The sequence below is a fragment of the Idiotropiscis lumnitzeri genome, chromosome 13 (assembly GCF_059441095.1).
Source record: "Idiotropiscis lumnitzeri isolate Australia: NSW breed Sydney's pygmy pipehorse chromosome 13, RoL_Ilum_1.0, whole genome shotgun sequence".
NCBI lineage: Eukaryota > Metazoa > Chordata > Actinopteri > Syngnathiformes > Syngnathidae > Idiotropiscis > Idiotropiscis lumnitzeri.
The window spans coordinates 6,966,264-6,981,922 of record NC_142403.1 but is presented as its reverse complement, the minus strand read 5'-3'; the positions used below and the strand labels follow the sequence as shown (position 1 = coordinate 6,981,922).

Genomic DNA, 15,659 nt, shown 5'->3' with positions numbered 1-15,659 from the left:
TCTAACTTCGATAACCTCAGGTTATAACAAGTTAAAACGGCAATCAAGCATTTGCAATTGAATAATGTTTGATTTTAGAGGTTCCACTGCTATTTTGTTAAACATTTTTTATGTCAGTGTCAGATAAGCCAAAAGTCAGTCACAAAGTACTTTTTGCTGCATTTAGATCCCTGAGCAATTAAAATCTACTACAATTTGGCATAGAGGGGATCGAGTAGCTTTCAGTTCTCTGCTGTTTGCAGACAAGGCAGATCACATGCCAAATATCGAGATTTGTGATTAAAACATTACAGTGGCTCAGAGGCTTAGGGTTCTCTGGATTTGCTGGGATACAAGACTTGAGAAGTTGATTTACAAGACAACATATTAAATCCGCATTAAGCTGATCAACGACGGGCCTGCAGACAGTGTCCTCATTTCTGTACACCCAACAGTCCCTCAAAAGCTTTCGCCAATCAAATTTTGGACCGCACAAATATTGTAAATGGTTGTTTTTGGTGTGGCCGACTGAATTGAAGGCGCTTGTGAATTGAGAATTCGCATGATCGCGCAAGCAATTTGTGGATTTTTCCTTTACATTTCCACCATTTCATCATTTTGGCTGGATGATTGATTTTTTTTTTTTTTATCATGGTGTGCCCTCGTTTGCAACATTACCGTCCAGCCAAGGAAGCGTTTTCCTCCGTACATTTTTACGTCACCTGGCACTGAGTCACTCTCTCATTTGGCTCTAATACTTGCGTGAGTCAGACAATTTAAAAGCAGAGATAAATCTTTAATAGAACTGAACTCTGCATGCAATTTTGAAATGGCAAGACTGGCACTAGATAGACATTTGTGATGCTCAGTGATTTTAACACTGTTTGGTGTCACTTGCTAACGACCTAAATACCACATAATACACTCTAAAAACAGTTGGTTAAAAATACCACAATTTTGGGTAAAAAATGGACCAACCTGGGTCAATTTGACCTATCTTTCTGTTTTTTTTTCTGCCAAAACACCCCCCAAATAAACCATAGTTTTGTACAAAAAAAAAAAAAACTGAAGAAAATGAGCTGCCACAAAACAACACAAGACGGTGCATCAAATTGACCCAATTGGATTGGTCCATTTTATATCCAAAATTGTGTATTTTAACCCAACTGATTTAGAGTCTATATTGAGAGTCATTAGTCAAATGATATAAGTGGAACCTTTTTGATTTTTTTGTTTTCCGATTGTTCTTTTTTTTGTTATTGTATTCTAGACAATTCTGTAATTATTATTTCGTTAAATTTTCGGCAAAAGTTTTTTTGACTGCATTATGAAGTTGATAATTGGAAAATAACTCTCTTGCTTTTTCAGTGGCTAGTCGAAACAGTTTCGGATTGAGGGCTCGGTTTGGGAGGGGAGTACCTGATGTTTCACTGTTGCTTCAGTAAAAGTAACTGACTGTCTTCCCTTCCCCTGTGCAATCCGCAGGAATTCTCCATGGCTACCAGATCCCCTCTTACAATCCGCTGATTTCTCATCACACTGATTCCCTCACTATATTTCAGACTAACCTTGTCAGCTTTCCTGTCATGTATCTATTCTACTTTGCTTTTCAGATTTTTCCATCTTTTTCTGATCTAGTTCGATGTGGCTGAAGAAGCTTCTTACAATTTAAGTGTTGTTGTTGAGTTTGCTTTGCCTGTCCCACATCGGAGTATATGTTTGTTTTCCTCTGAATAATGACAGATCCTGGTTAATTGATTTTGTGCAACACAAATACGAAACACTTTCTCTTCATGTCAAAATATGTGCTAGGTGAGCCAAATTTATGTTCAGATATATATAATTTTTTAAAATAAAGTAATAGAATTCTTTAGTCAAAATATGATGTTTGTAATTACCGACATTTCATTCCCCATAGTTTCATATTTTGACACAAAGAGCATTTGTCAATTTGAGTTGAAAACAGACTGTCGATTTCTTGAAGTCTACGTCAGACTAAATAAGCGTCTGAAGTGATCTGAAATTCCAAATACTTTCCATTTTAGTTAAATAGTTGCTGGATTTACAAATAAATAATTTCTCAAAGCAATGTAAAAAAACAAATGTTTTGTTACTCTTAAAAATTGGCCGAGTGACACAAGTTTGTAGAAGTTATATTTTAGAAACAAGCAATGCAAAATAATGTGGTCACAATGTTGCTGTCCTATGAAAAACACGTACGTCTAATTTTTTTTTCACATTAATGGGATGTCTGTAACTCAGAAGCCCCATTCACGTAAAATTAAAAAAATTAAAAACGGAGGAAGTTCTTTTTATAGGACAGCTATGATTTGCAACGCTTGACATCGAGGCATACCTTGTATTTTTTTTTTTTTTTATAACAAATTTCACTGTTTTCGTTCCAGTTTTGGCTCAATCAAATAACTTATATTTGGAATAGATGTGATAATCAATTAATTGAGCAGTCTGTCATTTTTTTGGGTTTAACAGATTGTTGATTTGTTGCGCCTAGAAGAAAATGAGGCAAAATGGAGTGCACTTGATGGATGGACTAGTTAGCAATCTAAAGAAGACTGTCATGATTCCAGCTGACAAAGTTTCATCTACGGCAACTCCTCTTGGCAGAATTTTAGATTAATTGATTCTTTCTTTCCTGCATATTTGATCAATGAAACTAGTCAAATGCCCATCCCTAATTGACGTAATATTCCATCACTGGTTTAAAAAAAACTAAACACAAAAAATACTCTAATATGGACGTCAAAAGGAATTGTTTGTAGTCTGACCTGGACTTTCAACTGAATGTCTTTTCTAATGACAATGAATACTATCTATCTATGTTAATATTTTGTTTGTTCTTTGATCATTGCTGTTACAGAAGCAACACCAGCAAAAAGTTTTTTTGTAGCAAATGGACACAAAATGGACAAATATCTGATAATGGGTTCAAACTGTACTGAAGATTTGAATACTTATGTACTTTTGAACTTTTCTTTTCTGGAATCTACTGGGAAACACACACACACATGTTAAAATTTAAAATTAAAAATGTAAAATGCATTCTTTAGAATGGATGGCAAACACTTAATAATATTTTGGGAATTGATTGATTATGCGTTCTATGAATTTGGACTAATGACCCGCCTCCTTGTTGAGCCATTTTCCCTTGCATTTATCTCAGCATTGAAATGACACAAACTTTCCAATTATCTTTAAGATGGAACTTTCAGTCCATATTTGTGTTCATTCGTGGCACCTGTATTATTTTCTTAACAGTGATGGGTGGAGTTATTTTCTTATCTAAATTTCTGTTCATGTAGTGAATTAACACAATTTTACATGTTAATTGCAATTTAAAGGGGACGTTCAAAATGAAAACACTACCACATTTTGCTAACATTGTTAAAACAGTGATTATGGCTTGACATCAGCATTTTATTCGTAATGTAGTGTTATTATAACACAAAATATTATCGGTCTGAAGTATTTATTTATTTATTTATTTATTTTTTGTGAGGGCGTCCGGGTCTGGTTGTGATAAAAGTGCCCATGACCGCACAGTTTCTTGTATACCAAATTAGAGGAACAAGTTTTGGCTACAGATTGCTGATATTTTTTCACGGATTATATTTAACATGTACTACTGTGCGGCAAGTTTGCATGTTCTCACTGTGCTTGTGTGGGTTTTCTTCGGGTACTCCGGTTTCCTCCCACTTTCCAAAAACATGCATGGTAGTTTGATCGAACACTCAAATTTTCCCTAGGTGTGATTGTGTGAATAGTTGTTTTGTCTTGACCTGCGATTTGCTGCCAACCAGTCCAGGGTGTACCCCGCCTACTACCTGAAGATTGCTAGGTTAGGCTCCAGCACGACCGCGACTCTCGTGAGGAGACGCGGATCGGATAATGGATGGATGTACTACTGTCAAGAAATATTGACAGTTTTAACAAATAGGACAAAAATGTGTGTGTGAGTGTGTGCTTGATTGCAACCACTCTCTTCAATTGTTTGTTGATCCAACTATTCAAATATTTCCCTGACATTTTAATTTCAAACTCGACTATTGAAATTGAACATGCGAATGAAAAACCACATCATTCATCAGTAATCCACCCAGCACTGTTTTTCAGAGTATTGAAAACATTTTTGCTTATCTGATCATAAAATGTACTGGATGTTTTACTTCCTATGTCTTTATGAATTATGAACGGTACTTACTTGATGCACCTCTTTTACCTTCAACAGGACCACGGCAATGCATTTTCAAACTTCACTGGTTTCTCAAATTAGGCCAACCCATCCTATATGTCAGCTGTCTCTCAATGTGTAACCGCAGTGATGGAAGTTAATACATATTAATCTCTTTTTTCCCCCCTCCCATCCTTTTCACTCTCTCTTCCAATGCTTAAAATAGAAGTGGAGCAAAAAGGTAAATAACAGACACGATCCAAATCCTCGCTACTTTGTTTTGTGGCATCGAGTTGTAAACTTCTTGTGGTGGCCCCTACGACCCACTTGTGGACTACAGTGGAACTTCTAAATGTGAATGGCCTTGAATTTCAACAATTCAGTGTTTGACTAAAATTTTCGGGAAAAGCAAAGTTGCACAATTATCTGGATTTCGAAACACCGAAATGCATGATGTTAGGAAAAGTGTCATTGTATGTCAAAACCGCAAGCAAATAACAATTACTTAACAATAATTCTATGAAAATAACAGAATACACTGAATATTTTTTTTCACTTTAAATTTTTATGTTGGCAGATATTCACGCCTCTATTAGGTCGTTGGAACCCCCTCGACACGGTTCGGAACCTTCAAAATACTTGTTACACAACAAATTTACTTTAAAAATGCATGATGCAAGCTGTGAGAGGAGCACAATCTACAAGCCCGGCAGCGGATGATTAAGATGGATGGATAATAACTACGTTAAAGTTGAAATTTGTATCCTTATATTTACTTATCTTTACTAGAATCCTGATGTGCATTTCAGCCAAAGGTACAAACCTGGTGGATTAGTGCACTTTTAAACCATCAAAGAAGAAGCAGTGTTGCTGGAATTAGTAATGGCTTAACTTTCACTTTGCACAATAAAATTAAAAAGGATCTTTGGATATAATGCAACGCGGCATTCTCGAAATGTGTTTTAAAACAAGCCTTAACAAACACTTTTAACATTTTATTTGCCAATGTTTCATCGCGCTGAGTGAACCATGCTTGTCAGGTGACTGAGCTAGCTCCGCTCACAGCTTCTGAACATAGTTGTTTACTGTCTGCTTATCCGGATCGACTCTGACACCCTGAACAGTACCTTTGAATAATGTTATCAGTTTCGGAACAAAACATTGTTAGAAAATGGCGTTCATTTGTTAACATGGCCAATTTTGATGAGATATAATAATTGAAGATAAATGGGTAATTGCAGCCAATCAGCTCGGGTTAAATACACTCATGTTCACATTGGTCGATCTGGCACCGGGAACCAATCACGTGCCTTGTATGAGTGCCCGCAGGAAATACCAAGCCTCAGGGTCAACTCATCTCTTCGAAATGTGTCCTTCTGCAATATGGCTGCCGATAAGGCTGTAATTTCACTTTTTTTTTTTTTTAATGAATAATTTGTAAAAAACATGAAGCGCAAACTGGTAAGGAAAGACTGTAATTTGGTTGCACAAATGTGCACACCTTCTTATATCTGGGGATGTGACTGCGAATTAACCAATCACGTTCAAAGTCATTTCAAATGACATTCAGCCCATATCCATGTAATGTCCCTCTGATCAAGCTCAAATAAAGTTCAGCTGCAAGATTTCTGAAGACACATCTTATTGCACAATGCATCCACAAAGAGCCTCCTCAGCATCACTGTTCAAAATTATCAGTCAGGAGAAGGGTGCATAATTTCCCAGGCACTGAATCCACTATGGAACAGTCAAGACAGTCATCATCAAGTGGGGCAAATATGGCTCAACTGTGACATTATCAAGAACTGGACGTCCCTCCAAATTGATGAAAAGATGAGAGAAAAACTGGTCAAGGGAGCTGTCAAGAGGTAGACAGCAACATTACTCATGGTTTAGTGCATGTGAAAACTATCTCCCATCTTCATTCTGTTTGTCTGGGCTATGGGGTAGGGTGGCAAGATGGGAGACTGGCTATGCTTTGAAAAAACATATTGTAATTCTCCCAAACGAATATGGTGTTATGGTCCGTTGAAAACCAGGTTACACTTTTTGGCCATATTTTGTAGGGTGTGTTTCTTGCAACCGCCTCGTCATGAACACCTTAACTACAATGTGGCAGCGGTACCGTTCTTTGAGTCGGTTTTTCTTCAAATATAACTCGGGCCTTAGTCAATCAGTGTAAGTAAAAACATTAAGCCTTCTCCTACAAAGCAAAAACATGTCAGTAAAAAACTACTGGAAAAGATGAACTTATGTTCTGAACCAGCGTTTAAATGGTGTCAGGTATGTGCTGACGCCCATTTATCAAGCGTGATTTTTTTATTCATTTATTTATTTATTTATTTTATTATGATGAACACAACCATATTCCCAGATACATGAGGGTGTCCACACTTGTGCTACCACATTCGGCTCTATTTTTATCAGGCATGAAGCACAGTCTTACTGAACAATGCGCGGGCTACATCAAGGGCCCTATTATCGAGCCTAGCAGTCTGACTGCACACGGGTGGTGTTTTCTTTCTTTCGGTATACACAGACGTTGCGCCGTTGTGGGTGTGAACACAACCTTCCCGGCCAATGGAAGCATCTTCTGTCATTCACTTTAAATTCAGCGCAGGAGTGTGCACAGTCTACATAGTATGTATATAGGTTGGTCGCTTTTAAGTGGGCACATGGACACCGCCGTCCACCTCGATTGTGTGACACCGATGGTTTTAACACAAAAAATGAGCATGATGCAAGATTTCATTTCATTTCATCTTTTTCTCCAGTTATTTACAGTACATCTGGATACACAACTTACTGAAAACATATTTGTTTGTATTGATCCACCTTTTCCAATGGATATATTTTGAGGTATAACCAATATAAAAGCAAGTGTTCTTTCTCTGTGAAAGAAAAGACACGATCTCTGAAAGAGAAGAGAGAACAAAAACAAATAAGAGCAATTGAAGCAACACTGGCAAAGCCAATACAACCATTTCGAATGCCTCTGAAGAAACATTAAGCCATGAGTGTAGCTTAATTTTTCAGCCAAGGAAAACAACTTGACAGAAAAAAAACAAAAACAAAGAGTCATACAGCAAGGCCATACACAACTCTCGACCAGGAGTCTCCAAGTCCGGTCTTTGTGAGCCCCTATCAAGCCTGTTTTATATCCAATCCTGTTCCAACACACCTGATTCTGATCAGCTCATCAGCAAGCTTTGCACAAGCCTGATAACGATACTGATCATTTGAACCAGGTGTGCTGGAACAGCGTAAGGCATAAAGAAGGGTGGATAGGGGCTCACGAGGACCGGTTCATCAGCATAAACCTCCTAATGCTGCCTCTTGGCCAGGTCGTCATTGTAAATGACATGGATGGTTCTGAACTGACCACCCTGATTAAATAAAGCTTAAACTTAAAAAAAAAGTCCAGAAGGCAGGAGTAAAGGTCAGGAAAATGAACGAAAATACAGCTGCTACACTGGAAAATGCAAAATACTCATTAGCAAGAAGAGCAGGAAGCCCCGGCCTGATAATCTGCTTTCAGTCAGGCACAGTAACATCACTGCCCATGCACAAGCCGCAATACGTGAAGTGGCCCACTGGAATAACATGGATAAAAATGAACATGAAAGTGATAAACGATTATGGCACCGATAAGAATGAACACATTTTCCCTAACAATGAATGACTCTGGGGCCTTATCGACAGCCTGTTGTGTATCGTCCAAATAACATAGTGAGGGAAAACATTTTTCAGTTTGGACTTGCACCCGCGGCCTCACATAGACAATGAATTGAATGGAATTGGGCACTTAGCAGAGCGAAGTGTGGCTTTCGGCTAAACGTCTACTGTGAGAACACCTGATTCCGTCCGATTTTGGAAAGGGCCGTGACAGGCCGAGGGCCACAAATAGGAGAGCGGCGGGCCGGTAGGACCCCTGTGGACCACCTGTTTGCTACTCTTATAAAGGAGGCTGGGGGAGTAACTAGAACTATCATTACATTTGCTCGCCTGAAAGTGCGGTGCTACATAACCACTAAATAATTTGCTTAGTACAGTTAAAAAAAAAAATAGCCCCATATCAATCCCCAAAGAGGAAGTTCACAACCCGTCTTCTAAGTTGTGTATCCGATGCAGATGTAAATACTGAAAACTAAAGCTGAACTGTTGATCTCGTCTCATAGCTCTTTTGATGTCAAACCCAAATGTTTAAAGTCTACGGCAAAACATTAATTGAAATTACTGTTACAACACTTTAAAATATGAGTGTATTCACATAAAATTCAGGTTTCATTGATATGAATGAGAACATTCTTTATACCAGTGCTTCTCAATTAATTTCTGTTACGCCCCCCCAGCAAGAAGAAAACAATTTGCGCCAACCCTCCACCACCTACTCTCCACCACATCTATTTTCCTTGCAAAACAAACCTACACCGTAGAGTTAATACTCGCTGCACAAAATGGGCAAGGAGAGCGCCACTGCCAACTACTGGAGTGGATGTGCAATTACACTTTATTGTAGTACAGCGGGAAAAAAAGCATGTTCCCCAGGTTCACACGCGCCCGCCTCATTCATATTTTTAACTGCAGCGAAAACCATTGGCTGATGGTCGGCCACTCATGCAAACCTGCACACTGCATGACAGTTCAGTCAGTGAGAGGTTTCTTAGAGGTTTCACTGTATATTCTCAAAGTCCACTCAATACAATGTTAACCATCAGTGCAGTGCACCAAGTGAAGTAAAAATGGCTGTTAAAAAAAAAGGACAGGATACACGCAGCCAAAAAATGTAACTCGGGGCGAATTGGCTTCACTCCATGAAGGTTTTTTCCTCTCCATTCTGCCTGGGTGCTTTTGCAGCTCAGCACAATTTGCCTGGCTTCCAAATCGTTTTCCATAGCATGCCTTGGTAACAGTGAAGCTATTGCTTTCTTCCGAACACCCTTCTTTCTCCAAGGCCACTTTCTGTCTCACCTTCCTCCCATTATTCTCACCTGACTACGCACTGTTCATTTCTTTGTTGATTCCTATGCCTTAGAGCACTAAACCTCACACACTTCAAGCAACTCTTTACTGAATATATATATATATATATATATATATATATATATATTAATGGTTGTGACATTTACACCACTTGCTAATGACGTGCCTCTCAAGGTCTTTACTGAAGAAGAGGTGAGGCGCGTCTTTGCACACACGTATATGTTCTCAGACTATCCTGACTCTTGTTCTCTCATAACCTTTCCCGTCTCTTGCCAAATGACTTTAGTTTGGCTGTATTATTATTATTTATTTATTTTTTAATTACAGGACTGTTTTTTTTTTTGTTGCTTTTCATTTCTGTTGCCTTCTTTTGTGTTTTCCCCCCTGCAGTAAATCTCGGTCAAAACGTTTTTTTTTTCAGATTATTGCAAATACTTAAATATTGTGCTTGATAACTATTTTCTTATTCCTTGCTATGTACAAAGCCAAAATCCTTTTACTGCTTGTGAAAATTGGCAGTAGCTTTTAATCGTTTTAGTGTGCCTGTCCTCATTCTCTGTGGACAACTCATAAAACAAAAAACATTTTATTTTGAAACTACATATAAGGTGCTTTTGATGGCATATTAACCTGTCTGCCTCTTATTCTACTTTCTTCTATTACTAGTTTTTCTTTGCCCTGGGAGTCTGAAAGCTGTTGGGGAACCCTCCTTTCAATTTGAAGCGGAGCAACAAGCTGGTGCCTGGTGCAAAGATCCACTGCAAGCTGCTGATAAAATCTACTTCATGCCTTGGACTCCTTATAGGACAGACACTCTTATTGAATATTCCTCATTGGATGACTTTGAAAATGCCCGGCAAACAATTACCTACAAGCTGCCCCACCGAGTGGATGGAACTGGATTTGTGGTCTATGATGGTGCTGTGTTTTTCAACAAAGAGCGCACCCGCAACATAGTCAAGTTTGACCTGCGAACTCGAATCAAAAGCGGGGAAGCGATCATCAACAACGCCAATTACCATGACACGTCACCCTATAAGTGGGGTGGTAAAACAGACATTGACCTGGCCGTAGATGAGAATGGCCTCTGGGTGATCTACGCGACAGAGCAGAACAATGGCATGATCGTAATCAGCCAGTTGAACCCTTACACGCTACGTTTTGAGGCGACGTGGGAGACGGCCTATGACAAACGCTCAGCCTCCAATGCCTTCATGGCCTGTGGAGTACTCTATGTAGTCCGCTCCACCTACGAAGACAATGAAAGCGAAGTCAGCAAGAGTATGATCGATTATATCTACAATACAAAGCAGAACCGTGGGGAATACGTTGATATCCACTTTCCCAACCAGTACCAATACATTGCATCTGTGGATTATAATCCGCGAGATAACCAGCTCTATGTGTGGAATAATTTTTACATCCTGAGGTATAACCTGGAGTTTGGGCTGCCGGATCCAGCTCATGGTAAGTGCACTTCAACTAATTTTAAATTGTATCCCTTAAATTGTGATTGTCGATTTTTTAACAATAGTAATAATATCTCCAGAGATTGATAGTAGCTTTTTGCTTGAGTATGTAGTATTTATGTTCATTTGGGAATTTTGACATTGACTCATCAAAATCATGACTGACCTCATCTAAGAGGGAATTTTCTTTTTTTTTTTTAAACACCATTTTCATTTTCAGTTGAGCGAAACTTTGAGATTTAGGATCCAAGGACATGTGGGATCTGTGGTAAATAACCCCTTGAAGCGAGCTGCTATATCATAATGAATCAGTATCTTGAGGATTTAGGTAGGTTTACCAAGTGGGCATTCCCTGTGTTGTGGCAAAAGCTCAAGGGACCACTGCTAGAGCAATCCTTTTTTTTGGGGATGGAGAGATATACTCTCTGCCCTGGAAACATACATGCCCAGACAGGTGCAAAGTCTGGCTTGGGGCAAGGTTAAATCATTCCCCAAGTGATGCTGGAAATCTAAATCTCTACTGGCCATTAAATGCATTCATATCCTATAAAAGGGGGTAAGTACTGAAGGTTTTGCTCAAGAGACACAAAGAGAGGAAAATATCAACCAGCCAGGTTCTCATTTGATGAATTAGCTGTTATGAAGCAATTGACTCAACCTTAAGAATATAATACCAGTAATTAACCTAATCCCTCCACACTCTGGGTCCTAAACACATGTGCTTCTGATTGTAGTCAGTGAGGTCAAGAAACATTTTAACAGATTATCACTGGGCTCTGAAATTTGTAATGTGTTTGCTTTTTGACTTGGGTATTGAAAGGAGTTGAGTTGAGGCAGTCAAAATTGGTTCAGACAGTTGAACCGGATAACTCAAAGCCAAGGTGAGGGCTTGGGTACACATGAGTTTTATGTAGGTTTTAAGAGCGAAACAAATTAGGAAAATGTATTCACTAAATAATAGGTACCTTACTGCCAGGTAGAATTATAAATGACGGCATTTTTCCATCAAACCAGAAAATGTAGGTAAGTAAGGAGTACACCGCAGTTTCAAAAAGTTCACTCAGATGGAAATAATTGAAGAGAATTTTAAAGGCACCAAATTTCACCAAAAACAAACATTGCATACATGGAGGGCTGCTTGATTGTGAAAAAAATATTTATAACAATTATTTTAGTAATAATTGAAATCATGATTATTCAAATGATAATTTTATTTTTTGTACAAAACCAAAAAATACTGCAAATGGAAACAATATCAAGACAAATCTAATTTATTTTACCTTAAAATATATTTAAAAAATTATGCAAATGTGTACATTTGAGTATGGATATCTTGTATAACGCATTGGCGTTGAAACATTTTTTTTTTTTCATATAACGCTCAGGTTTTGAACTCATGTGAACACATTATAGTATTAAACATTGTAAAATGAGTACGCGTTGACCAATGTTTTATATATGTAATTTATACTATACATAATAATCTTTTTTTGACAACTAATAAATATCCCTGACTAGAATATGAACGTGTGTACAACGTGTGCCCCTTCACAAATACACCACACAAATACATTTAAATGGAATTAATTAAGATATATGTGCAACAATATATTTTCTCTACAATATGTTGGTGGCTTTTCTGCCTTGTCTGTTATGTGTTATCTACGAGGACTTTGTTCTCTCTTTGACAAATGAGGCATTTGCGTGGTCTTGCTGCTGACTAATGTATGTCGAGCATCAGTCGATGAGCGCAGGGGAGAATAGTCTGAGATGATCATCAAGATGTCAGTAAACTTGTCCTCCCACATGGCTGATGTTGACACATAAATGATGGGCACTTTCGTTTGCCTGTCGCCAGACGGCCTCTTTGCGATATCGTCATGCTCGCCTCATTGACTTTCCCACAATCACAGTGTTCAAGCTACACGTGTTTTCTAGCTACAAAATTATTACATAAAAAAAATAAATAAATAACAAAACACAGCAATAATATTTTAAATTTGCTGGCGCCACGAAACGCTGATGACAACGCTTTCGCGTCTAATTGTGCAGAAATTATTTTTACATGGCCGATTATGAATGTAATGATGATGTTAAAATCTACAGACAAATGATCTGCAGGGTGTTTTAATCAAAGCACACACATCGGAGACAAGTGGAAGATGTTCCAGCTGCTCGTGACGCATTCGGCAATCAACGAGGACCGCACTCCTCGACTTTTTCCCTTTGTCGGCATTTGTCAGTTGCACAAACATGTCGTGTTACTCGATCGCCTTGGAATTCAATCACGGCAAAGTGATGTTGAGAATCTATGTGGCAGACAGTTGGATTGTTGTCAAGTCCAATATCGCCGCTCATGTTGAGGCTAGATCATCTCATGTAGGATTATGGGGGAGTGGATGGGGTCGCATCCAACAAGCGTCTCCACTGGAAGTGGACATTAAATGGGTCAGTAAGTCCCGCGTTTGGCTTTGACCGGCAGCACCATAATCCACCCGTTCACTCATGGCTGTGTGCCTTTGTTCCTTCTTGCATATGGGAGCTCGTAAAATAACATATTCCTACGTCTGTTCTTTTAACTGAGATGATTAAATTGATTTAAATGCTCTTTCCTCACTGAAATCTCATTATGCACCAATTCTACGGGTATTTTATTCATGCCAAGCGCTGATACGTGGCATCAAACTGCCGAATAAGCATGTCGAAAGATATTCTTTTACGACAAATGTGCACAAACAGCCGATGAGCGCTCCCTTGATAGGGCACAGGTGAGCTTTGGTAGCCTTTTTATAAATCCCGTGCTACAGAATTAAATTCTGAATCACTGCCATATAAGAGCCCTCGGCACCACATTTAGTGCCCACACAAATCAAGTCCGCCTCTTTAATTGCACATATGTCAATACTTTTGCATACCGATTCATACCTTGAATATGCTCATCCAGAGAGTAATCTTCGTGTGTCCCAAAAAATACCCTGTGTACTTTGTACGTCTAACGGAAGTGTCTTACAGTGCCCAAATATTCTGTTGTTACCAATACAGAGACTAACATTCACCCCAATGAGCCAGCCTCTTAGCATTTGATGAATATAAAGCTTTCTGATAAGCACCGCTGTGATATATTCTTATCTTTGGCGGCGCTTACATGGAGGTCAAACTTCACACGGCAACATTTAGAGGAAACGCAGGGAAAACAGAGAGCGACATAAGAGACTCTCATCATCGGGCTTTCACAGCCACCTGAAGTGTTTCGCTAAAATGTCAGGTGTGCGTCGCCGCCATGCTCAACTGTGCAGCAGCAAGCGGGACATTAGGATGCATTTAAAACAACCAATTTGATTGTTTGCCTTGACAACACCCCCTCCCTCCTCTTTCTCACTCCCCAGCCTCCTGTCAGCTGTCCAAGTAGACACACGAGTGAAAAAGGGAGTGGGTACTGATGTGTAAAATCACCCTTTTTGGTTTCTCAGTCCTGTCATATTCTCAGCTATCACATCTTATTGTCTCCCCTTTTGACTCCTATTGCAGCTTTGCTTTTGGTATTTTCTCCTTTTCCCTCTCGAATACCTTGCATTACTTCTTAAAACCTCAAGTCCCCGAGGGTGCACAGTGACTTTTCATTGGGCTGCTATCTTAAAAGGCACTGCTGTTTTGCCCTCTGATGGGATTTCAGCTACAAATATGTACCTTCTTGACTTCAGGAAGAAATGTACAAAAACTGCATCGGTGGTCAGTCTTGTGCAGTACATTAGTTGCCCTTTTAAGGAAAGGCACTCTGACTTTGTTACATGTTCTGACAATGTCTACCTCCCTTTCTCAAGAGTGCACGAGTACACGCATTGGCCATTTAATGTTTTTTCTGGCGTTCTTCCTGAAGTCAAATCTAAAGCCTCCGTCAAACTGTTCAAATCATACCAAATGAGCACTGCGGACTAAATGACAGGATTTAAGTAAATCCTTAGCTGTGCCTTTGGGAAACTGTACAAAGAAAGCCGTCACGCATGTCTAGTTTAAACCTTTAAAAAATATTTATTCACTAGTAGGAGAGTCCGGCAGAGTTTTAAATTTATTCGAACAGCCATACATTACTACATTGAAACCGCTGATGAGAACTTTTTTTGCCTTAGTTGTAAGCATCTTATGGGGAACACGCCTTATCCTTTGGGAAGTGACCGCGGTTACGTGCTGTTGATGAAATGCACATGTTCCAATCCAACATGCCATCAGTCACTTTTTCATCCAAATGTGTCACCACTAATAATCCTGAGCTTGTTCTCTCCATCCTGAAATTTTTCCAAACCGTTTTGATGGTTCCCATCCCAGTACAATACAGCGGTTGTGTAACACTGCTTCCTAACTGTATGAAGATTCTTGGTTTGAGCATGCTAGGACATTTCTTTGTAATTTTTACATGTTTTCTCTGTACTTGCATGGGTTCTTTCTACTGACTTTGTACGTTTGAGCCCTGTGATTTATTGTTTATCAATCCAGCGTACACCAACCTAAAGCCCATAGTCAGGGCTGAGATTAAAGTGAAATTAAATTAAAGTGTTAACTCAAGATATTTTATTTTTAAATTAACACAATTAAATATTTTAGCTCATTTAATTCAGTTTTATTTACTTAAAAAAATAATTTGCTTGTCTTGCAGAGCCAAATTCAAATATTGTACGATATTAGCTTCACATCATCTCAGAACAAAGCACCCTGCTTAAGTTACCACTGGGCACTAAATGTACTGTCTAAGTTTTGAGAATTGTTTAAAAAAAAAATGACTATATATATGTATATGTGTATGCATATATATGTATATGTATATATATATATATATATATATATATATATATATATATATATATATATATATATATATATATATATAAAATGTGTGTATGTATGTGTAGGCATGTGTGTGTGGTGTCAATAACATTCTGAAATGCACATTTGTCATCAGATCTACAGTGTTTAAACCCACTACGTGACCGAGAGCATTGGACTTGTTGAAGGCCTCTGAATTACCACCTGGTCTGTACACATCA

The 15,659-nt window shown here is 38.6% G+C and overlaps 1 protein-coding gene across 18 annotated transcripts in view; it reads left to right on the top strand.

Annotated features, from left to right (window-relative positions):
• Positions 1-15,659, top strand: part of adgrl2a (adhesion G protein-coupled receptor L2a) — a 113,475-nt gene that overhangs the window by 57,359 nt on the left and 40,457 nt on the right. For 17 of the 18 annotated variants that reach the window (XM_088312509.1, XM_088312506.1, XM_088312503.1 and 14 more), the window contains exon 5: positions 9,818-10,618. In XM_088312509.1, the coding sequence (XP_088168635.1) occupies positions 9,818-10,618 (801 nt within the window). Of the gene's footprint in view, positions 1-4,394; positions 4,410-9,817; positions 10,619-15,659 lie in introns of all 18 variants that reach the window. The other variant, XM_088312519.1, reaches the window with a different exon arrangement.